At 45.4% G+C, this 25,328-nt stretch overlaps 1 protein-coding gene across 2 annotated transcripts in view; it reads left to right on the top strand.

The window, feature by feature from the left end:
• The window catches only part of DHX8 (DEAH-box helicase 8), a 46,591-nt gene extending 26,908 nt beyond the window's left edge, over positions 1 to 19,683 (top strand). The window contains exons 14-23 of one of the 2 annotated variants that reach the window (XM_014583787.2): positions 270 to 455; positions 1,050 to 1,260; positions 2,071 to 2,252; positions 6,635 to 6,775; positions 11,455 to 11,610; positions 13,857 to 13,994; positions 14,753 to 14,881; positions 15,047 to 15,243; positions 15,729 to 15,908; positions 19,404 to 19,683. In XM_014583787.2, coding sequence (XP_014439273.1) covers positions 270 to 455; positions 1,050 to 1,260; positions 2,071 to 2,252; positions 6,635 to 6,775; positions 11,455 to 11,610; positions 13,857 to 13,994; positions 14,753 to 14,881; positions 15,047 to 15,243; positions 15,729 to 15,908; positions 19,404 to 19,647 — 1,764 coding nt within the window. In that variant the 3' untranslated portion in view covers positions 19,648 to 19,683. Of the gene's footprint in view, positions 1 to 269; positions 456 to 1,049; positions 1,261 to 2,070; positions 2,253 to 6,634; positions 6,776 to 11,454; positions 11,611 to 13,856; positions 13,995 to 14,752; positions 14,882 to 15,046; positions 15,244 to 15,728; positions 15,909 to 16,742; positions 18,187 to 19,403 lie in introns of those variants that run through there. The other variant, XM_006167406.3, reaches the window with a different exon arrangement.
• The last annotated feature ends 5,645 nt before the right edge of the window (positions 19,684 to 25,328 follow it).

The following is a 25,328-nucleotide window of genomic DNA, read 5'->3' as shown; positions in this document are numbered from 1 at the left end:
CTCTTGGACACACACGGACATGCACCTGGAATGAGTTTTAAGCTGCCAGGTCCAGGACTTGAACTATGGTCGACTATGTGGGAGTCCAGCAATGTAACCATTATGCCATCTGCTGGTCCCTCAAGTCTTTACTATGAAGAAATCATTGTACATCTTGGGCAAATTCTTATCTATGAGTATTGAGTTAACTGTCTGATGGGCCAAAATCTTTCCTGGTGATTACAAAAAGAAAGGTTTGTGTCTTAGTTTTCCAATTCTGTTCTGTTTAGGTGGGCTACACCATTCGATTTGAAGACTGCACTAGCCCTGAAACAGTCATCAAGTACATGACGGACGGGATGTTGCTCAGAGAGTGCCTGATTGACCCTGACCTCACTCAGTATGCCATCATCATGCTGGACGAGGCACATGAGAGGACAATTCACACCGATGTACTCTTTGGATTGCTGAAAAAGGTAACTAGGTGCCTTTTTTTTTTTTTTTTTGGAGAAGTTTTTGCCATAGGGTGCGTGCGCTTGCCAGAGAGAGAGAGACAGAGAGATAGAAAGCGAGAAATCACCCCACCGGGGGGATGGCCACGCCGCAATCCCTTCTCCTCCATTCTCCTCTCGGGATCTTGGGCACGCAAGCACACGCGCCCGGCGTGAGTTTTAAGCCACCGGGTCCAGGACGTGAAACGTGGTCGACTACGTGGGAGTCCAGCGACATAGCCATTACTCTAACTGCTGGTTCCCAGTACCTGTGCCTTTTCAGGTAGTCCTTGTGTTTTTTTGTTTGGTTGCGTTTTGGTTTTTGTTTTTTTAAGCCATAGGTCATGTGTGCTCACCAGAGAGAGAGACGGGGGCAGTGGCCATGCTGCAATCCCTTCTCCTTTAGTCTCCTCTTAGGATTTTGGGTACACCCACACATACCTGGCATATTTTTCAAGCTGCAATGTCTGGGACTCAAACCACACAGCTGGCCACATGGGATCCAGCACCTTAACCTCCATACCACCTGCTGGCCCTCGAGTAGTCCTTTATAGTAAGATATGTCACATTTCCCCTCAGACTGTTCAGAAACGACAGGACATGAAGTTGATTGTCACCTCAGCCACCTTGGATGCAGTGAAGTTTTCCCAGTACTTCTACGAAGCTCCCATCTTTACCATCCCAGGTCGGACATATCCAGTGGAGATACTTTACACCAAGGAACCTGAGACAGATTATCTGGATGCCAGCCTGATCACTGTTATGCAGATTCATTTAACGGAGCCACCAGGTAAGGGGAAAGCATTTTTTCCTGTTAAGCCAAAAGTCCTGATATTGGTATCTTTTTAGCTAACATTTAAAAAAATACCTCTTAGGGACTAGCAGGTAGTGTAATGGTTATGTTGCTGGACTCCTACATAGTCGACCGTGGTTTGAGTCCCTGACCCAGCAGCTTAAAACTCATGCCAGGCATGTGTGCGTCCCTGCCCAAGATCCTGAGAGGAGAATGGAGAAGGGATTATGGCATAGCCATCCCCTCTGGGGGTGATTTCTTGCTTTTTGTCTCTCTCTCACTGTCTCTCCAGTGAGCACATGTGCCCTATAGCAAAAATCTCTCTTAAAAACAGAGACCAGCAGATGGCCTAATGGCTATGTAGCTGGACTTCCATGTAGTCAATCACGGTTCGAGTCCTGGATATAGTGGCTTAAACTCATGCCGGGCATGTGGGCATGTGTGCCCAAGATCTTGAGAGGAAACTAGAGGAGAAGGGGTGGCGGCATGGCCATCTTTCCTGGGGGGATGATTTCTCGCTTTCTGTCTTTCTGGTGAGCACATGCACACTATAACAAAAAACTTCTCAAAAAACAAACAAACGAAAAAATGCCTTTTAAGCATTAGTCTCCATAACCTTAAACTTGGGCGTCTGAAGTGGTGGTGGTGAAAATATAAATAATGGTGTGTGGAGTTTAAATGCACCTATTTTAACATGGACAGATGATAACATCTTAGTTTGTTTGGAAGCTAGAATATGTGTTATTTAGAAGTCTGTTAATATTTCTAACACAAAAAGTAAGTTAATATTCCCTATTCTTCTCGTAGGTGATATCCTAGTCTTTCTGACTGGTCAGGAAGAGATCGATACTGCTTGTGAGATCCTGTATGAAAGGATGAAATCCCTCGGACCTGATGTTCCAGAGTTAATTATTCTCCCAGTGTACTCTGCTCTTCCCAGTGAGATGCAGACCCGGATCTTTGACCCAGCTCCCCCTGGCAGCAGAAAGGTAACACTGGGCAAAAATGAAGCTCCCATGGGCCTTAAAACCAAGTGGTATGTGCAGCTGACCCTAATGGGGATTGCTAAGGTGTATGTGAGTCTCATTATATTAGATTGTTGGAAAGATCATGATGCATTTTTACATAGAAAAATAGATCGTGACTTTTCTAACCACCCAATATTTTAGAGATTGGTCCAACCAGCTTGTTTAGAATAAAGGTTTGGTATGTGACTTCTCCTTTTTCTCTGCTCTTTCATTCAAATAATATTTTTTGAGCATCCACCAGGTTTTGGGTTACACTGGGGCTGCAAGATGAGGACTAGCCTCTGGCTACTGTGGGACAGCCCCCAGTGGGCTCTAAGTCTTCAACACGAAATGTGAAAATGCTCATGGTTCTCTGGATAGCCAGGTGGGAGCACCTGATCTAGGGGGTCTTTTTAGGGGAAAGAAGAATCAAAACTAGTCCTTGAGGAACTTGGGAAAGGTGGGGTGGGGTGCAGCTTCTAAGAACATAGAACTGTCTGCCATGGCCTGGAGGCAAGAGATGGGGTTAATTCAGGAAGTTGCCTAGTTTTAGTAGCTGGAACTGAACGTGTATAGGAGGCAGGTGAATTTGTTTCTTCTTTAATTTGTCAGAAGGTACTTAAATGAGACCAGCAGTTAGCGTAATGGCTATGTCGCTGGACTCCCACGTAGTCGACCGTGGTTCATGTCCCGGACCCAGTGGCTTAAAACTCAAGCCGGGCGCGTGTGCGTGCGTGCCCAAGATCCCGAGAGGAGAATGGAGGAGAAGGGATTGTGGCGTGGCCATCCTCCCTGGGGGGTGATTTCTCGCTTTCTGTCTCTCTGTCTGGTGAGCACACGCACCCATAGCAAAAACCTCTAAAAAAAAAAAAAAAGAAAAGAAAAAGAAGGCACTTATATTCACCAGATGGAGAGGGAAAGTGAGAAAATACCCTTTTGTGCGGGATGGTGACACTGCAATCCCTTCTCCATTTCTTCCTCCTTTTTTGATTCTTGACACGTCTATGTGCCTAGCACGTTTTCAAGCCACCAGGTCCAGGACTTGAACTGTGCAAGTTAGCCATGTGAGATCCAGCTGCCTTAACCACCACACCACTGGCTGACCAGATTTCTTTTTTTTAACAGCTTTGAGGCCAGCAGGTGGCATAGTGGTTAAGAGCACTGGACTCTCACATGGCTAACCATGGTTCAAGTCCCGGTCCTGGAGGCTTGCTTTCTCACTTTTTCTCTCTCTCTCTCTCTTTCTCTCCCCCCATCCCCTTCTCTGTATCTCTCTCTGGAAATATTAAAAAATAATAACAACAAAGTTAAATAAAATAATTCTTTAAGGAAAAAATAACAACTTTTGGCACTGGCAGGTGGTGATGTGGGTAAAGGCAGCTGGACTCCTAACGACTGACTGCAGTTCAGTTCCCAGACCTGGCAGCTTGCTCTGACACTTTCCTTCTCTCTTTCTCTCTTTCTTTCTCTCTCTCTCTGTCTCTGTCTCTCTCTCTGGTCAAGTTAAAAAAATAAAAAGTAAAAATAAAAAAATGAATAAGATTACATTTTAAAATTCTTTAAAAAATTAACAGCTTTGTTGAGATATAATTTATATACCATACCCTTTTAAAGCACACAATTCAGTGGCTTCTGTTATATTCACAGAATTGTCTAACCATCACAGCTGGTTTTCAAACAATTTTATCATAATAAGCCATGTCTCCTTTAGCAGTCATCTCTCCCAAATTTCCCTTCTGCTTAGCCTCTGGAAACCCCTAATCTCCATCTTGGCAGATTTGCCTGTTCTAGACATTTCACATAAAGGAAATTAAGTAAATCAAGTAATAAGAGGTCCTTTGTAGTGCTTTTTCACGTAGCATGTTTTCATGATTCATCCATGTTACAGTATTCATCAGTACATCATGTCTCTTCATCAGTACATCATGTCTCTTTCATTTTAATTGCCAGAGGGTATGTACACTTGCCAGAGAAAGATGAGAGACAGAGAGACAGACAAGAGAGAGAGAGAAAGTACCTGCCAGTAGGACATGGTCATGCCATAGTCCCTTCTCCCTTTTCCACCTTGTCAGGATTTGGGGCATGCATGCACACATACCTGGCATGGTTTTCAAGCTACCAGGGCTGGGATTTGAGCCTCAACTGGTTGTGTGGGCTCTGAGTTCCTTAACCATCAGGCTATGGGTTAGCCAATAAAGTTTTAATTATAAATTAGGCACAGTAAGAGATTAGTGACAGTAACTACTTATAAAATAGAATAATTATAACAATATAGTGCTCTAAAATGAATATATATGGTTGCTTTCTCTCTGTCAGTATCTTTTATTTATTTATTTATTTTTATCAGTTTTTGCTATAGGGTGTGTGTGCTTGCTGGAGAGAGAAAGAAAAGTCACCCCTCGGGAATGGCCATACTGCAGCCCTTTCTCTTCTGTTCTCCTCTCTGGATTTTGGGCCATGTATGCACATGTGCCTGACATGGTTTTTTGTTTTTTGGGTTTTTTTTTTTTTCGAGGTTCTCACTATAGGGTGCATGTGTTCGCCAGACAGAGAGAGACAGAGAGACAGAAAGCAAGAAATCACCCCCCAGGGGGGATGGCCACGCCACAATCCCTCCTCCTCCATTCTCCTCTCAGGATCTTGGGCACGCACGCACACGCACCCGGCGTGAGGTTTAAGCCATCAGGTCTAGGACGCGAACTGCGGTCGACTAAGTGGGAGTCCAGCGACATAGCCATTACGCTAACTGCTGGTGCCTGCCTGACATGTTTTTCAAGCTGCCTGATCTGGGACTTGAACTGCTCAGTCAGCCATGTGGGATCCAGCTGCCTTAATCTCTGTGCCATTGGCTGGCCCCCTCTCACAATATCTTTTAGTAGTATATTCATCTATTTTTGTTTTTCTTTTTTTGTTTAGGTTTATTTATTTATTTCTTCCAGATGACAGAGACAGAGACAGAGAAACAGATACTCCCACCAAGGTTTTTTGCCATTCCCAACATCAGCTAGCCTGGGTCATGAACATGCATGCCCAGTGTACTCAGGCAGGTCCTTGAATGTGAACCCAGGACCTTTTCCATGTGTGTCCAGTTCTGTTACCACATGCTTGGCCCTTTACCTGTTTTTGGATTATGGTTGACCATGGATAACTGAAACTGAGGAAGTAAAATGGATAAGAGGAGGCTAGTGTGTTGTTGAATACTGTTCTGTTTCGTATAGCCATTCATCAGCTGTCAGACATTTGAGTTGTTTTCAGTTCTGGGCTATTGTGAATAATGCTGCTGGAACATTCATTTACAAGTCTTTGTATGGATGTATGTTTTCTTTCTCTTGCGTGTATTCCTAGGAGTGGAAGACAGGTCATGTTTGAGTAACACTGAAGAGTTAGAATGGACAAGACAGGGTGCCAGGAAGTGGAAGGGAGAAAGGGAAGGAAAAAGTAAGGCATGACTCTCAGCAGTCTGACTTGGGCAGCCAGATGGAAGATGGTGCTAAGGGAGGAGACATAGGAGGAAGAGCAGATTTAGGGAGGTAGATGGTGAATTTCTCCTCTTGTATATGAACTCTACTTCCTTTTGTCCTTCATTTGACAGATATTTTCTGAGCATCTACCAGGCTATTCCTGATGGCTGGACTTCTTTCTGTGTAGGACCTCTGTGGCTCTATAGCAGATAGAAGTCTTTCAGGGCTTGTAAGATGCTGGCATGATACAAGATGTTCTGGTGCCTCTTAGCAATGATTTTTCCAAGCAATTGTGTTTTATTAGCTGAATCTCTGGGTGGAAGAACAGTGACAGTGCCAAGCTGAGACTAATAATCTTCTAGATCACATATACTGCTACATACACACAAACCATGAAATCCCTCTGTTGTCTCATGGTTCATTTTATGATCAGGAAAAAAAAAATGAAAAAACAAAAAACAATCTCCCTCTTGTTCCACATATACAGAAAGCCCATTTTGTAGTCCAGATGTCTCGGTGGAGGAAAGAAAAATCTCATTTTGCACTGGCACATGTGAGGCTAGGAAAGCTCTGCTTTCCCAGGATGCTAGAAAATTAAAATTATAGTAATCGACATTGGATATAGACGACGTCTGCGCCACATGAAATTGGCTTTAACTGGCCTTAGCTTTTCCTTTTCCCTATGCTGGTTCTCTCAGGTACCACCCCCTCTCCAACCTACCCCTTAAAGCGAAGACACCCTTTCCTCCCCTGGAGGCTGATCTGGGATTAAGTGTTGTCTCAACTGTCTAAAAGGAGAGATAGCCACACACTCCTTTGAGAAGGTGTCTGAGTCAGAACTCCCATTTCATATCTTGGCTGAGCTTGAGCAGCTCACTCCAGCTGTGCCCCTCCCACCTGCAGGTCGTGATTGCCACCAACATTGCAGAGACATCGCTGACTATCGACGGCATCTATTACGTGGTGGACCCTGGATTTGTGAAGCAGAAAGTTTACAATTCCAAGACAGGGATCGACCAGCTCGTGGTGACACCAATTTCTCAGGTACAGAGACTTCTACCAACTGCTTTCCTGAAAATCTTAGTTAGGGCCTTTTTGATTTTTTTATGGTTCTGTATTTTGACGTTCATAGATGAACCTTTAAGATGCTGGGTGCTTTAGTGGGATAAGGGGGTGGTTTTGTGTTTCTCTTTTTAACCTTTAGAGTAGCATTTCAACATTGAAATGTCCCATAACGCTTGAACTTAAAAAAAATGTTTGACTCCTATTGTCCTGTATTACCAATTTAAGTGGAAAGAACATATTTTCTAAAATACTGTACTTAGACATAGATATCTGGGATAATAAGAATTCATGAGATGATTATGTATTTCTTTGGTAATTATGGAATAATTTCCTACCTAAATTATATTTGAAAATGAATTACTTAATTATCTCTTTTTTTTTTTTTTTGTAGAGATTTTCACTGTAGGGCGCGTGCGCTCGCCAGACAGACAGAGAGAGACAGAGAGACAGAAAGCGAGAAATCACCCTCCAGGGGGAATGGTCACGCCGCAATCCCTTCTCCTCCATTCTCCTCTCAGGATCTTGGGCACGCACGCACACGCGCCCATTAATTATCTTTTTGAGGTCAGTTTAGCAACAGCGTATCCAAAATTTAGAAGTTCATCCCTTAGGGCCGGCAGGTGGTGTGGGGATTAAGGCAGCTGGACTCCCTCATGGCTGACCATGGTTCAAGTCCTAGATCTGGCAGCTTTCTATCTCATTTTCCTTCTCTCTCTGTCTTTCTCTGGTCAACCTCAAAAAAAAAAAGTTCATCCCTTTAACCTAACTATTCCACCTCTAGGACTTTATGTGAAAGTTAGAGATGATGGAACATCTATCCAAAGGTAATGGAAAAGGGTTGTTCTTTTTTTTTTTTTTTTTGGAGGGGGAGAGGTTTTTGCTATAGACACACGTGCTCACCAGAGAGACAGAAAGCGAGAAATCACCCCCCGGGGGGATGGCCACGCCGCAATCCCTTTTCCTCCATTCTCCTCTCAGGATCTTGAGCACGCACGCACATGTGCCTGGCATGAGTTTAAGCCACTGGGTCCAGGACTCCAACCGCAGTCGACTACGTGGGAATCCAGCAACATAGCCATTATGCCAACTGCTGGTCCTGTGAAGTGTCATTCATTTAAGCAGTGTTTATGTTACAGGAAACTTGGAAAAAATTCTACATGTGTTCTAAAAGGGAAGTAGGTTTCTTTTTTGGAGAGGTTTTCGCTATAGGGCGCGTGCGCTCACCAGAAAGACACAGAGAGACAGAGAGACAGAAAGTGAGAAATCACCCCCCAGCGGGGATGGCCACGCCACAATCCTTTCTCCTCCATTCTCCTCTTGGGATCTTGAGCACGCACGCACATGTTCCCAGTGTGAGTTTAAGCCACTGGGTCCGAGACTTGAACCGCGGTCGACTACATGGGAGTCCAGCGACATAGCCATTATGCTAACTGCTGGTCCCTAAAAGGGAAGTAGTTTAATAAAATATTGTGTACCCATGCCATAGGAGGTATGGCATTAACATAGTGATATGTGTTTATATTTGATGAAATAAGTATGTAACTGGTTTATTTTTTGAAAAAATTGTACTACAAGTTAACATGAGTGGTATAATCCAATTTTTGCATAAAAATAAATGGTATGAGGTCCAGCAGGTTGCATAGTGGTTAAGGTACTGGACTTCCACAGGCCAACTGTGGTTTGAGTTGCAGACCCAGTGGCTTGAAAATCATACCAGGCACCTGTGTGTGAGTGCCCAGAATCCTAGGAGAAGAATGGAGGAGAAGGGATTGTGGCATGACCATCCCCCCAGGAGTGATTTCTTTTCCTTCTCACTGTCTCTCTCCATTCCTCTCTCTCTCTCTCTTGGGAATGCACATGCACCCTATATAGCAAAAAACTTAAAAAAAAAGGTGTGCATTTCTGCAAAATGTGCTTGAGTGAGGCACACCTGAGATGAAAAGCATGTATTAGTCTAAATGCTACAGATGAAGTTACTTCTGGATGGTGCTACTGGTTATTGTACTGAAGAGTAATGTACATTTTTCTTTAATACTTTTATATTTTGCCTTAATCTTTTACAAAGGGCATTTACTACTTTCATAATCCGAAAATCATAAGGCTGTCTTTATTTTGAAATTTAGGTAATAACAATAGCTGACACTTTGAGAAACACTGTAAGTACCAGGCACTGTCTTAGGTATTTTTACGTAGACAGACTCAGCACATTCTCATATGGCTCCAGATGGTAGATGTTATGCTCATTTTACAGAGGAGAGGAGGCACAGAGGCGTTAAGTGACTTGTCTAACATCACATAGCTGGTGGAGTCAGAATTTGAACATGGGCAGCATGACTGTAGCTTGTATGATCTGTACTGCTTCTAAGGGCAGTCTGTGACACTCAAAGTTGCACATGCCTTTCCTACTTTGGGAAGAGGCATCTTTTGAATTCTGTGGAGTCCTGTCTAGTACTATTGTGGCCTGGATTGTGTGGTTAGTTGTCCTTGCATACCCCATCGTTTAGTTTGGACCTGGCCTCATAATTTGTAAATCTGGTACTATTTGTAACAACAGATGGATTTTTCAGAAAATAGCCCTTTTCAGATTGCTATTCACTGTTTCCTAGCAACCTACAGCTAAACTACATTTTATTTTCCATTGAAAAAATTAACATGCCCCTCCCAAGCTTAGAAGTACTATTATGATATTTTTGGAAAATAAGAGAAAAAATTTCCTACTGTCATCATTTTGGTGTTTTTCTTTCCTATTTTTTTGTATGTGTATATTTGTTTCATTAATGGTTGCAATTCTAGTAGTAAAGTAAGTGTAGTGTTTTATATATATATATATACACACACACACACACACACATATGTGTGTGTGTGTGTGTGTATATGTGTGTCTGTGTATATATGTTGGGTTTATTTCTTTTATGAGAGAGAGGCAGAGAGTAAAGCATCCCCAAAAGGGTCATGATGCTGTGATCCACTCCCAGCTTCAGCCAGCCTTGGATCATGGGTATGTGCCTGCCTGGTGTAATCAGGAAGGTCTCCAGATGCAAATCCAGAACCTTCCCATGTGGGTCAACCTTGCAGAGTGTTTCTTTTTACCACTATGCCGCTACCCAGCCCCCCTCATAGATTTTTTTTTTTTAAAGTGTCAACTTTTTCTGATTAGTAAAATAATACATGTCAGTATTGAATGTCAGGTAAAGTCTAAAGAAAATACAATTCATCCTCAAGCCTACCATCAGAGTTAATCACTTTTAACATTTTAGGGTATTTTTTTCCCCAGTCATTTCCTTCTGGTAATTTACATATGCACATAAAGATTTTACAACATTTGGCCCAGTCTAGTGGCACAATTGGTAGCAGTGGTGAAAGCCACATGGCTCACTGTGGGTTGGGATTCCCAAGTCAGCCTGAAAACATGCTGGGTTCATACATGTGTATCCAAGAAATTGACAAGCTGGAGGGTTGTGGGAAGGGATCACAGCATGGCAAGACCCTATCGGGGTGTTCTCTTTCGCCCTCTGGTGCACATGCCTGAGTTTCTGCTTTGAATAAAAATAAGCTTTTAATAAATTAATGTTATATTATTTAATAACTTGCTTTTCCCACTTAATGTGAGTGAATGTTTCCTTCTGTCCTTGAACATTGCAAACCTACTTTTAAAAACAACTGTAGAGGAGCTGGCAGGTGGTGTGGTGGTTAAAGGTGCTGGACTCCCACCTGGACCTGGTGGTTTCCTTTCTCATTTCCCTTTCTCCCTCTGTCTCTCTCTGGTCAAATTGGAAAACAATAATAAATAAAGTTAAAATGATATAATTCTTAAAAAAAAAAAAAACTGCATGGGACCAGCAGGTGGCATGATAGTTACAGATACTGGACTCCCACATGGCTGACTATGGTTCAAGTCATAGACCTGATAGCTTGCTTTCTCACTTTTCCCTCTTTCTCTTGCTCTTTTTCTGATCAAATAAAATAATAACAAATAAATAAAGTGAAATAAAAACTGCAGAATCGGGAACAGCAGTTAGCATAATGGCTATGTCACTGGATTCCCATGTAGTCGAGCGTGGTTCGAGTCTCGGACCCAGTGGATTAAAACTCATGCCGGGCACATGTATGTGCATGCCCAAGATCCCAAGAGGAGAATGGAGGAGAAGGGACTGTGGTGTGGCCATCCCCCCCTGGGGGGTGGTTTCTTGCTTTCTGTCTCTCTGTCTCTCTGTGTCTTTCTGGTGAGCGCATGCACCCTGTAGCAAAAACCTCTCCAAAAAACAAAACAAAACCAAACAAACTGCAGAATCATCATCAGTGTGATCAATATAATTTATTTAGTTCACTTAGGTTTTTGTAACTGTGGGGATAGTGTTTTGTCATTTTGTTTCTCTTTTCTATTGTGCCACACTGCTTTGAAGGCTTATCTCTGAGATCTTTGTAATATTTCTTCCATTTGCCCTGTTTGTCTTTACCTTCCTGACCAAACTTCCCTGAAGTGTTGAGTATGGAGAGGGGATGCACTAGTACTCTTGGAAATGATTCTAAAGGAAGGGAAATAAACCCCCTTCCTGGTTTTGCCAGTTGCTAAGTGTCCTCCATTTAACAGATTTCCTGGGTAAAGCTGTTAAGCAGTATTTAATAGCTATGTTCCTTTTATATGCCCACCCCTCTAGGCTCAGGCAAAGCAACGAGCTGGCAGAGCTGGGAGAACGGGCCCAGGGAAGTGTTACCGGCTGTACACTGAACGTGCCTACCGAGATGAAATGCTGACCACCAATGTGCCAGAAATCCAGAGAACCAACTTAGCAAGCACAGTGCTGTCACTTAAGGTAGAAATCACTATCTCGTTAGAATGGGTTGGAGAAACAGTCCAATTCTGTAGCTTAGTAAATGAATCTCAGTTTTATGAACCTTGTTAAATACTTTAGTAACCTCATGCAACCATTCCCTTTGAGTGAAATGCACATGACTGTGATAACAACCTCTCCACGGCGATGGGGCTGGGGCTAAGTTGGCATGTCTGCTGTGAATACACATCTTTTCTTACCATAATAGCTACCGCGATATTTGATTATAAAATGTTTTAGTTAGGAACATTTTCTAAAAGGAAATTAGAAAAATAAAATCCATGCCAAACTGTAGACAAACACACTTAACCTCAACCGCTTAACTGTCGAGTCTAATTTTGTTCTTTTAGAATAGGAGGCAAACTCCCTATCCAAAAACTTTGCAAGGGGACTATCAGTTGAGATTTCTGACTGGCGCTGTAGGGGCTTGCTTTTCCTTCTGAATCATTGCTCTTCCTCTCTCAGTCCCCAGTGAGGACCTTCATTCTCTTTTGGCAGGAGGAGCTGCATGAGTAATTTCCCAGCTGATAGCCTTTCCCCTGATGCTGCTGCTTCTCTGGAGCACTGGCACTTCACTGGTGCAGAGTGCTCTTATTTATTATTCATTCCCTGTAAGAGAGGCTAAAACAGAGCTTTAGGAAAAAAGCCTGCTCCGGTCTCTGGAGTCCAACAGAAAGGCATCTGTGGCTCAGACTTCAGCTCCAAGCTGTGTGACTTTGGGCAGGTTTCTCTCCTCTGCCCTCTGCACTGTGTTCTTGTCTCAAAAAGGATGTTGTTGATAGAATCTGTTGTACTGATAAGTGAGATAATGTAGGTAAAGGCCCTTGGCGCAGCGTTTCATGATCGCTGACATAATTCCTTGTCGTTACTCACACCGTAAGCATTTATTGAACACCTGCTATATTTATGCTCATGGATCACTTGATGAGAAAGAAATAGAAAACTTACCAGATGATCCTACCAGATGACCCTTTATGCACCCTTAAATGCTGCATCATCCAGTCATTTCTTTTATTCATCAAGTTAGCTAACCAGTGTATTGAATGCCTGCTGTGTGTTTTGAGTTGTGGGCCCTACCTTAAGATAGAAATCACTATCTGGTTAGAATGGGTTGTGGCCTAGTAAGTGAATCTGTATTACGAACCTTGTTAAATACTTTAATAATCTCATGCAGCCATTCCCTTTGAGTGAAATGCACATTTCACTGAAATGGGACTGAAAAACACATAGGGTGTGGTCCATGTGTATGCGTGCCCAAAATCCCAAGAGGAAAATGGAGATGGGATTGTGGTTGGCCATCTCCCCAGGGAGTGATTTCTCACTCTCCCTCTCTCTCTATCTCTCTTTGTCTCTTTCTGGCAAGCAGCCATAGACCAAACTTAAAAACAAACAAATAAATAGAATATGCAAGAGACAGAACAAGCTGGTATTTTTTTATTTTTTAATTGTGGTGTTCGCCCTTTTGTGATTGAGTTGAATGTAATATTAATACTTTTTGTTTCTGTCCATGTTTGTAGGTATACATTAAATCCCTAGAAAAAAAGTCCCAGAATTTTCCCTCCTGTGTTGTTGAATTCTTCCATGAGTGAGAGATCGAGAAAGAGAGAGAGAGAGGAACAGCAGCAGGAAGAGGGTCTTGACACCACAATACCTCCAGCTTCAACTAGCCCTGGATCACGGGCACATGCATGTCTGATGTATTTAGGGAGGTCTTTGGACATGAACCCAGAACTTTCCCATGTGGATCAGCCTTGTAGAGCTCTCATTTTACTGTTGTGTCACCATCTGACCCCTTCCTCTGTTTTCTTTTTTTAAAAAGAATAATTTATTGGGACCAACAGTTAGCATAATGACTATATCGCTGGACTCCCACGTAGTTGACCGCGGTCCCCTTTCTATCTCTCTGTCTCTCTCTGTCTGGCGAGCACACGCGCCCTATAGCAAAAAAAAAACCTCTCCAAAAAAAAAAGAAAAAAGAATTTATTTAATCTTTGTTTATTATTATTATTATTATTATTATTATTATTATTATTTTAATTTGTTATATGATGTGTGCTCAGCAGAGAAGAAACAGAAACTCCAGCCACTGGTCTGGCGCTAGAACGGTGGGGGTCAGCCATGTGGAATCTGGCTGCCTTAACCACTAGGCCATGCGGAGGCCATGGAGCCTCCATGTTACTCTGGTGAGGCTGACCCTCCGATCACATGCTTTCATCCTTCTCTTCTAGGCCATGGGCATCAATGACCTGTTATCCTTTGACTTCATGGATGCCCCACCAATGGAAACCTTGATCACAGCCATGGAGCAACTGTATACGCTGGGGGCCCTGGACGATGAGGGCCTGCTAACTCGCCTGGGCCGCAGGGTAAGGAACAGACTTCCTGGGCTTTTGGGAAGATTCCATGGTCAGCCTCTCATATTCTTTGGTCTGTGTAGAATTAAGCTCTGAGGTCCAGGATGAACTTTGAGTAGAATTCTAAATGCTTGCTTTTAACCTGAATTTCTCTGCTGTCACTTTAAACTTTTTTTTGGGGGGGTGGGGGGAGAGTTTTTTTGCTATAGGGCGCGTGCGCTCGCCAGACAGACAGAGAGAGACATAGAGACAGAAAGCGAGAAATCACCCCTCAGGGGGGATGGTCACGCCACAATCCCTTCTCCATTCTCCTCTCTCGGGATCTTGGGCACGCACGCACACGCGCCCGACGTGAGTTTTAAGTTACCAGGTCCGGGACGCAAACTACTGTCGACCACGTGGGAGTCCAGCGACATAGCCATTACACTAACTGCTGGCTCCCAAACTATTTCTTCTTTACAGAGAATAGGATTCTCTTAATTTAACTCAGGATATATTATGTAGCCTAGCCTTAATTTTAAAAGGTGTCTGCAAAAATCCTACCTCCCCGAACAATAGTTATATCCTTGATCACATACATTCTATTGGGGTTTCTTTGAGAAGTAAATAACAGCATTCTTCCTGATAGCAGCAGGCATCCCACATCACCGTTCTTTGGGGAAATCTCCTATGGTCTATTACCCTGCTGACCAGTGTCTCGCGCTGGTGAGTCCAGATGTTCCTGCTGTCTCCCACAGGAAAGCAGGCATAGTTCTCTTTTCTCCCTCTAGATGGCAGAGTTCCCTCTAGAGCCAATGCTATGCAAAATGCTCATCATGTCTGTGCACCTGGGCTGCAGTGAGGAAATGCTGACCATCGTATCCATGCTGTCTGTGCAGAACGTCTTCTACAGGCCCAAGGTAGGGAGTTCAGACCCATGTTCAGTTAGGGGTGTGTGAGGTTGGGTGAAGTCTGTCTGTTGCCACTGTGATGCTTGAGGTAGACGCTAAAAGGGCTCCCTAGAACTGGGTGCTCAGTTAGTAGCTGTTGAGAGGGAATTGATCCTCTTTGCCACTGCTTGGCAGGATAAACAAGCCCTCGCAGATCAGAAGAAGGCCAAATTTCACCAGACTGAAGGGGACCACCTCACCTTGCTGGCTGTGTACAACTCCTGGAAGAACAACAAGTTCTCCAACCCGTGGTGCTATGAGAACTTTATCCAGGCTCGTTCCTTGCGCCGGGCCCAGGACATTCGCAAGCAGATGTTAGGCATAATGGACAGGTAAGCTAGGAATCTGATCACTTCCTGTGTTTGGATTGCACCTGCTTGAGTACTGTGTTCACCTCTGTGTGTACTGGTAAAGCTATGGGCACCTGTTCCTTTCCTTATTATGTTCCCTTTTCCTCCCGCTTTTTTATCTTTGCTACACTGCTTCTCTCCAGGCAAGGGGAGGCTGAAAAGCACTTCAGAAAGTTCCTAAGCAGAAGATGACTTACTAGTTGTTGAAAAATGCTTTGTTTACAAGCCTCTAGAACATTGTTAGCCTGGAATTGAATTGTTGGCTAAGTGAAGTATCTGACTCTTAGTGCCTCTGTCTTGCCCACCAGGTAGAGCTGCCCCTGTGGGTTACTTAGGGTGGAAAAGAATGTCCTGGTAATTGCTCTGGGGATCCTGAAATGGGACACTGGGCACTGTCATTCTGGAAGATAGAACCCCTGGTAGCAGAACAGTTGACATCCTTATTCTCTCTTGACTTCTCCTGATAGACACAAGCTGGATGTGGTCTCCTGTGGCAAGTCCACAGTCCGAGTGCAGAAGGCCATCTGCAGTGGGTTCTTCCGCAATGCTGCCAAGAAAGACCCACAGGAGGGTTACCGGACACTGATTGACCAGCAGGTGGTCTACATCCACCCTTCCAGTGCTCTCTTCAATCGACAGCCAGAATGGTAGGTGGGCAGGTCCTGGGCTCTGGGGCTGTTTGGGCAGAGAGAACCCATCGATCTCCTGGCACTTTGTGCTTATATATGCGCCATCCTATTCTGGTCTAACATTGCTTATGTATCTAGAGCAGCCCAATCTGGAATTAGTCACCACATCAAACCCTTTTGAGAGAAATATGATCATAGGAATGAGAGAAATTATCTTAGAAGTCATCTAGTAAGGTCATTTTAAGTTTTTTGTTTTTGTTTTTAAGTGTTTTAAAGTAGCAGTAAAAGAAATCAATTCTTTTTTTTTTTTGAGAGGTTTTTGCTATAGGGCGTGTGCACTCGCCAGGCAGACAGAGACAGAGAGATAGAAAGCAAGAAATCACCCCCCAGAGGGGGATGGCCACGCCGCAATCCCTTCTCCTCCATTCTCCTCTCGGGATCTTGGGCACGCACGCACATGCACCCAGCGTGAGTTTTAAGCCACCGGGTCCGAGATGCGAACCACGGTCGACTACGTGGGAGTCCAGCGACATAGCCATTACGCTAACTGCTGGTCCCCATCTTCCCATTTTATAGAGCAAGAAACTAAGATCCAGAGAAGGGGCATGATTGGCTCCATGTCACTCACCTAGTTAGAGCCAGAGCCAGGGAAGCTTTTCTCCAAGAGCTTTCTTGGGGTTAGAGGTGTGCAGGCTCCTAATGTTGGAGTGTGGTTTTCACAGACAGTCCGCAGGCTCCTTAGCAGCCAGGTAGCAGAGGGAAGAGTGCAAAAGGCGAGCCTAGCTGAGCCCCGCAGGAGACCAGGTGGAATGGGCTATGTCAGAGGCTGAGTCCTGTCTCTGTGCCCCTCAGGGTAGTGTACCATGAGCTGGTGCTGACCACAAAGGAGTACATGCGTGAGGTCACCACCATCGACCCCCGGTGGCTTGTGGAGTTTGCCCCAGCTTTCTTCAAGGTCTCTGACCCAACCAAGCTAAGCAAGCAAAAGAAGCAGCAGCGTCTTGAACCCTTATACAACCGCTATGAGGAGCCCAACGCCTGGAGAATATCTCGGGCCTTCCGGCGGCGCTGAAAGGCACACTTGTCCTTTGGCCTCTTCTGTAGCCCAGGCTTGGACTTACTCTTTTAGAGGGAAAGCTGGACCCAAGGATGCAGCTCTTCTGTGACTGAAGATCTTAACTGGACATTTTCTAAACCCTACTTTCATTTCTTCTCTGGATGGTAAAATAGAAACAGAGACGTAAACCTGGTATTAACCAGAACCTCCATCCAGTTCTTGCCACTCCAAGTCTTGGGGCTGGTCCGGGGCTCATAGCCAACAGCACGACACATTGCATCATCTTCAAGAAAGCAGCAAAGTGTGCAGCCCTGTGATGGGAAAGGGAGGTGAACTCCTGGCACGGCTGGAGCTCTCCGGAGGAGGGAGCTGCAGAGAGGCTCACCTGGTGTTGGCCCCACTTCCTGCCCCTCTCCAGCCCCTGTACTTCAGCTTGACCTCCTAGAAATATTTATTTTCTTAAGGAAACAAAAGTGGTTTTCTGTGACCATTTCTTTTAGCTGAAAGGGTTTTTACATTGGCCTGGGTGCAGGCTGAGGGAGATTTGGTGTCTGTGGCTGAGGCCACATGGTGGAGAATCTCCTGAAACCAGAAGCTGGCCTCTTCAGCTCAGACGTGATGCACAGCCCAGCCCTCCAGTCTTACCTGTCAGCACCAGCTAGCCCAGCTCTGCCAGGGGATTGCCTGGGATTAACCACATCCAGCTCACAGAGCACTGGATCTGGGCGCCTGAGTGGTTGCAGATGCTGCGTTTTGAACACAGAGGCTCCCTCTCCTACCACGCAGTGTGCAGTGTGGTCAGAATACTTTTGAAGGATGCTAAGTAACAACACAGCCTTTATTTCATTTTTGTCCCTCCCCTCCACTGGACCCCAGTGGATTTTAACAAAGGGAATTCATGGTGAGTGCCTCCCCTGCCCCACCCCAAACAGAAATGAGCATAACACCTCTCAGCCAGCTCCAGTCTGGGCCCACCAGCTGCCTTCTGGGCCTTGTTCTTGGTGGCTTTTTCCTAGCACTTGGTTGGGAATGGCCACTTCCGAGGGTATGTCACAGTGGAGGAGGCCCCATATGTAGATCCTCTGGCTAAGTTGTAGAACTTCTGGGAAGATCTAGATGTGGAGTTTGTAGAGAAGCCCAGTGTCTCCTCCCCATCACCATCTTGAAATTTTGTAAAAAAAAAAAAGAAAAAAGAAAAAAAAGAATTGTATGCCAGATATTAAAAGGGACTTTACTACATTCTAAGTTATAAAGGAATGTATGATGTCACTGACCAGTAAACCACCCTAAGGACACATTCAGAAAGAATCGAGAGGAATATAGGCCAGGAAGTCTGCTGACTACAGATCCCAGCCCCTCATTCAGCTGAGTGAGCTTCGTTTCTGTTTGAGTGTGCTCCTTAGTCAGCCCAGACCAGCAATCAAGGGCAGCGTATTATACTAAGGCATCTAGGGAGGACAGTGCAGGGGCCAGACACTCAGCTCCCCAACCTTCCTTCCAGCCTAGAACCCTTTGAGGAACAAATTCCTGGGCATGGTGACCCAGCCCATCCTCACTGAGTGCCCAGCACTGATAGTGTTGGTGCCTGAGATGGGAGTTTGTTTATTTTTGTTATGTTTTGCTTTGTTTTGTTTTAAGAGAGATTTTTGCTATAGGGCACATGCACTTGCCAGAGAGAGACAGAAAGCGAGAAATCAACCCCCAGGGGGATGGCCACACCGCAGTCCCTTCTCTTCTCCTTTCAGGATTTTGGGCACGCACACACACGCATGCGGTGTGAGTTTCAAGCTGCCCAGTCTGGGACTTGAACTGCAGTCGACTACATGGTAGTCCAGCAACATAACCATTATGCCACCTGCTGGTCCTGGGAGTTTGGGTTTTAAGCTCAGATTGAAAACAGATGTAATCATCTGCCAAGGGTGAGGGACAGTGGGACTGGTTGTCTTTCTGGCTTAGATGAGCAAAATGAAGCAACCTAACTGGATGTTCCTTGTCCCTCTGTCTATCCTATCACTTCTCTGCTCTGATAATGTTGCTGGGGTTTGACCTTTTGACTGTCCTCAGGAAAGCCAGGTCTGCAGCAGAGACAAGTCTGTCCTGAAGGAGAACAGACTCCTGTCCAGACTCAGAAGGAGAGCTTGCCTGCAGCTCTCATACAATGGGGCCCTTGTTTCTCTTCTAAACCAGTGCTTCCCGGGGTTGAGTGACAGCCCAGGAGGGGATGTGGGTCTCATGCAGAGCCCTGGAATCTACTTGGCCATTAAAGTATATTGTTCACCTCAACACAGTGGGAGCCTAGCTCAGGAGTTTCCTGCCACAGCACATGTGCTGAGTCTGTATGTGGGGGACCGTCCCCATGGGACATGTGTAAGCTCCTCTGCTGGATCAGGCTCCTTGATCCAAGTTTACTTCAGTCTGGATGGAGCATTTAGATTTGGTTTTAGCTATCCCTCCAGCCCAAAAAATTTCCTCTGGGTGGTCCCTCTAGCAGTCTCACTGGAGCAGTGCCCCTCCAAGTGGGAGGATTTAAGCAGCTGTAAGGAGTGGCTCATTTATGAACACTCAGAGGGCAAAGGTCTCGGCCTCTTCAGAGTTCAGCCAGCTCAGAGGGCAGAGGTGAAATATCTTGACCTTTCCTTGGATATACTTCTCATCTTAGTCTCTCAAGTGTGCATAGTCAGTCCTCAGGGTTCCCTCTGATATTTACACCTTCTTCCCTCCATGAAAGCCTGGTTTTTATGTATATATATATATATATATGGTTTAAGTTTTTAGTACTTATTTTTTCCTTGAGTGAGTGAGAGAGCACCCAATAGGGCCCTGATACTGTGACCCACCCCCAGCATCCACCAGCCCTGATCATGAGCATGCATGTGCCCCACATACTCAGGAAGGTTTCTGGATAGGCATCCGGAACCCTCTCATGCAGGCCAGCCTCAAGAGGTGTGTTTTACTGTGTGCTACCCACCAGCCAGTCCCTGAAAAAAAGTTTTTAAAGGTTTTTGTTATAGGGTGCACTGTGTGCTTGCTGGAGAGAGAGAGGAAGTAAGAAATTGCCCTCCAGGGACTGGTAGGTAGTGTGGTGGTTAAGGGCACTGGACTTCCACAAGGTCGACCACAGTTCAAGTCCTGGACCTGGTGGCTTGCTTTCTCTTTCCATCTCTCTCACTCTCTTATTCCGTACCTCTCTTGTCAAATTAAAATAAATAAATCACATTTAAAAAAGAAAAAAAAAGAAATTGCCCTCCAGGGAGGATGTACACATCACAATCCCTTATCCTCATCTCCTCTCCAGATTTTCGACACACACACATGTGCCTGGAGTGATTTTTCAAGCCATCAGGTCTGGGACTCAGACTGTGGTCAGCCATGTGGGAGTCTAGTGCCTTAACCACTACACCATCTGCTGACTTTAGAACTTATTTATTGTTTTCTTAGAGAGATTTTTTGCTATAGGGTGCGTGCACTCACCAGAGAGAGAGAGAGATTGAAAGTGAGACATTCACCCCCCAGGGGTAATGGCCAGGCTATAATCCCTTCTCTTCTCTCGGGATCTTGGGCACAGCGTGAGTTTTAAGTCACCGGGTCTGGTATTTAAACCATGGTCAACTATGTGGGAGTCCAGTTATGTAACTATTACACCATCAGTTGGTCCCAGAACAACTTTTTTTTGTTTCCCCAAGAGATTTTTGCTATAGGGCACATGTGCTCACCAGAAAGACAGAAAAAGAGAGATAGAAAGCGAGAAATCACCCCCCCCCAGGGGGGGATGGCCATGCCGCCATCCCATCTCCTCCATTCTCCTCTTGGGATCTTGGGCACACATGCACACGTGCCCGGTGTGAGTTTAAGCCACTGGGTCCGGGACTCAAACCACAGTCGGCTACATGGGAGTTCAGCGACATAGCCATTACACTAACTGCTGGTCCCATCCAGAACTTATTTTCTTAATTGTTTTTTTATGTGGACCTGTGGCACAGCAGTGGTATACTGCTCAAGAGAAGCTGGATTCCATGTAGTGCCCGATCATGGTGTGAATTCCCAGTCTGGTTGACCTGAAATATGCCAGATACAAGGGCAAGTGCCCAAGATCCAACACACTGGAGGAAGGGGATAGCAGTGTGATCAGACCTGTGGAAGATGCTCCCTCCCTCCTTGTCACACATGTGCCCTCATACACACATGAATAAAGAAAAAAGGCTTTTGGGGCCAGCAGGTGGTGTGGTGGCTAGGGCACTGGACTCCCACATGGCTGACCAGTTTGAGTCCCAGACCTGGTGGCTTGCCTTCTCGCTTTCCCTCTGTCTCCTCTCTCTGGTAAGTGCATGTGTCCTATAGCAAATTAATAAAAAGAGTAGTAGTAATAAAAAAAAATTGTTTCTTGTTCTAAATTATAAGTCAGTGCATTGATGTTTTTCTAGAAGAAAATATTAATAGGTTATCTTTATTTGTGTATTGGTCAAGAGGCATCCCTTCCTGTGAAGGCTGCTGTTGGTCCCTGAGGCTTTCAGCACAAGTGGTTCAGCTAACAGTTGGCCCAAGCTCTGCACAACCGGCCACCCTCACATAACTGTAGTTCTGATTTCACAGGTGAATAAGCAGCCGCCATTCTTACCTGACCCTGCTGTCTGGGAAAACATTTTTACAGGGCACCCCCCATTCTGCCCTTCCCACCTCCTCAGCCACCCCATTATATCTACTCAATCATACTCCTTCTGTAGGTGGCTTCACTTTTCAACTTGGTCTTTTTCTTTTTTTAAATTTTACTAGTGGTTGCGTGTGCTCAACAGGATGATGGAGGGAGAGGTAAAGTGAGAAAGCCCCACCATGGGGATGGTCACTCTGCAATCCTTTCTCCATTTCTCTCTGGATTTTAGCATACTCACAGGCCCAGCGTGCTTTTACAAGCTGCTGGTCCAGGACTCAAACTGTGCAGTCCATTGTGTAGCATCCAGCTGCCTTAACCTCCATGCCACGGTTGGCCCCAACTTTTGTCTTTTCTACTTACTCCTAGGACTAAGTTCTTTCCCAAATTTGGCAAGGAGAATCCAATTTATTTTTCACTCTCCCCCTAAAATCTGGTCTTCACTAGCCAGAATCCCAGCTTGCTCTAGCCTTTACTGCACTTTTGGTTTTTTACTGGAGAGAGATTTTGGGCACGTATGCACACGCACTTGGCATGAGGTGTTTTTTTGTTTTTGTTTTTAAGAGTGATTTTTGCTATAGGTGTGTGCTTGCCAGAGAGACAGAAAGCAAGAAATCTGGTCCCATTCAGAACTTATTTTCTTAATTGTTTTTTTATGTGGACCTGTGGCACAGCAGTGGTATACTGCTCAAGAGAAGCTGGATTCCATGTAGTGCCCGATCATGGTGTGAATTCCCAGTCTGGTTGACCTGAAATATGCCAGATACAAGGGCAAGTGCCCAAGATCCAACACACTGGAGGAAGGGGATAGCAGTGTGATCAGACCTGTGGAAGATGCTCCCTCCCTCCTTGTCACACATGTGCCCTCATACACACATGAATAAAGAAAAAAGGCTTTTGGGGCCAGCAGGTGGTGTGGTGGCTAGGGCACTGGACTCCCACATGGCTGACCAGTTTGAGTCCCAGACCTGGTGGCTTGCCTTCTCGCTTTCCCTCTGTCTCCTCTCTCTGGTAAGTGCATGTGTCCTATAGCAAATTAATAAAAAGAGTAGTAGTAATAAAAAAAAATTGTTTCTTGTTCTAAATTATAAGTCAGTGCATTGATGTTTTTCTAGAAGAAAATATTAATAGGTTATCTTTATTTGTGTATTGGTCAAGAGGCATCCCTTCCTGTGAAGGCTGCTGTTGGTCCCTGAGGCTTTCAGCACAAGTGGTTCAGCTAACAGTTGGCCCAAGCTCTGCACAACCGGCCACCCTCACATAACTGTAGTTCTGATTTCACAGGTGAATAAGCAGCCGCCATTCTTACCTGACCCTGCTGTCTGGGAAAACATTTTTACAGGGCATCCCCCATTCTGCCCTTCCCACCTCCTCAGCCACCCCATTATATCTACTCAATCATACTCCTTCTGTAGGTGGCTTCACTTTTCAACTTGGTCTTTTTCTTTTTTTAAATTTTACTAGTGGTTGCGTGTGCTCAACAGGATGATGGAGGGAGAGGTAAAGTGAGAAAGCCCCACCATGGGGATGGTCACTCTGCAATCCTTTCTCCATTTCTCTCTGGATTTTAGCATACTCACAGGCCCAGCGTGCTTTTACAAGCTGCTGGTCCAGGACTCAAACTGTGCAGTCCATTGTGTAGCATCCAGCTGCCTTAACCTCCATGCCACGGTTGGCCCCAACTTTTGTCTTTTCTACTTACTCCTAGGACTAAGTTCTTTCCCAAATTTGGCAAGGAGAATCCAATTTATTTTTCACTCTCCCCCTAAAATCTGGTCTTCACTAGCCAGAATCCCAGCTTGCTCTAGCCTTTACTGCACTTTTGGTTTTTTACTGGAGAGAGATTTTGGGCACGTATGCACACGCACTTGGCATGAGGTGTTTTTTTGTTTTTGTTTTTAAGAGTGATTTTTGCTATAGGTGTGTGCTTGCCAGAGAGACAGAAAGCAAGAAATCACCCCCTAGGGGGGATGGTCAAGCCACACCCCCTTCTCTTCCATTTTCCTCTCGGGATCTTGGGCACACACGCACACATGCCCCGTGTGAGTTTTGTCATCAGGTCCAGGACTTGAACTGTGGTCAACTACTTGGGAGTCCAGTGACATAACCATTATGCCATCTGCTGGTCTCCCGGCATGTTTAAGTCACCGGATCTGGGACTCAAATAGAGGCAACTACATGGGAGTCCAGCGACGTAACCATTATGCCATCTGTGGTTCCCTCCCGTACTTTCTTACCTGAGTGTCTTTCTCCTTTGGCCTGTTCTCCAGACAAACACTTGTCCCCATCACCAGCTCAAATAGTCACCTTGAGCCAGGGCAGCAAGGCTGTAGGAGCAGCTGTGATAACACAGGGAGCTGTGATCCAGCCTGAAGAAGCCCAGGAGGAAGGGCCTTGCAGCTCATTTGCTCACCTGGCCTAGCCAAGGGCAGGGACACCACAGCAGGGACCATGCCAATGGGTGTCCATCCAGATAAAAAGTAACCTTCATCCATTATTTCAGGATCCTCACAACAGTTCTAGAAGGGGGCTAGAGCATATATCACTAAGCCCACTTTTCTGAGGAAAAACAGTCAGATGAACTGCCTATTTTTAGAGATTTTTGTTATAGGGCATGTGCACTTGCCAGAGAGAGACAGAAACAAAGAAACAGAAAGTGAGAAAACACACCCCCACCCCCCCGGGGAATGACCACACTGTAATCCTTTCTCCTCTTGGGATTTTGGGCATATACACACACACACACACACACACACACACACACACACACGGCACGAGTTTCACCGGGTCTGAGATTCATACTGCGGTTGACTGCATGGAGTCCAGCAATGTAACCATTATGGCATCTGATGGTCCTGCCTTTTTCTAAATCCATCTGGGAAATTAAACAGAGGAGTAGGCTCCAAACTCTAGCCACCTACCCCCAAAGTTAGAGCTTTTTCTACCCTCTAGTCCCTCCCCCGTGGCAACAAAAAGGACACACAACTAACAGGAGAAGCAGGGCCTTTATTAGTAAAGTCTGGCAGATGTGGTGAAGCTGAAGGTAGACCCCAGGCTTGGGCCCAGGAAGAGGCCTCTCCTCAGAGGCGAAGGGTCCCTTGGAGCAGGACGCCTCTCCCTGGCTCTACCCCTCTCCCCATCCCATCCTCCTTTCTTACCCTCTCCCTGCCTCTGGAGGGATCTTGGGCACGCATGCACACGTGCCCGGTGTGAGTTTAAGCCACTGGGTCCGGGACTCAAACCACAGTCGGCTACATGGGAGTTCAGCGACATAGCCATTACACTAACTGCTGGTCCCATTCAGAACTTATTTTCTTAATTGTTTTTTTATGTGGACCTGTGGCACAGCAGTGGTATACTGCTCAAGAGAAGCTGGATTCCATGTAGTGCCCGATCATGGTGTGAATTCCCAGTCTGGTTGACCTGAAATATGCCAGATACAAGGGCAAGTGCCCAAGATCCAACACACTGGAGGAAGGGGATAGCAGTGTGATCAGACCTGTGGAAGATGCTCCCTCCCTCCTTGTCACACATGTGCCCTCATACACACATGAATAAAGAAAAAAGGCTTTTGGGGCCAGCAGGTGGTGTGGTGGCTAGGGCACTGGACTCCCACATGGCTGACCAGTTTGAGTCCCAGACCTGGTGGCTTGCCTTCTCGCTTTCCCTCTGTCTCCTCTCTCTGGTAAGTGCATGTGTCCTATAGCAAATTAATAAAAAGAGTAGTAGTAATAAA

This window comes from Tupaia chinensis, unplaced genomic scaffold (genome assembly GCF_000334495.1).
Source record: "Tupaia chinensis unplaced genomic scaffold, TupChi_1.0 Scaffold144741_1, whole genome shotgun sequence".
Taxonomy (NCBI): Eukaryota; Metazoa; Chordata; class Mammalia; order Scandentia; family Tupaiidae; genus Tupaia; species Tupaia belangeri.
The sequence above is the reverse complement of the archived record's forward strand: the minus strand, read 5'-3'. Positions and strand labels throughout refer to the sequence as shown.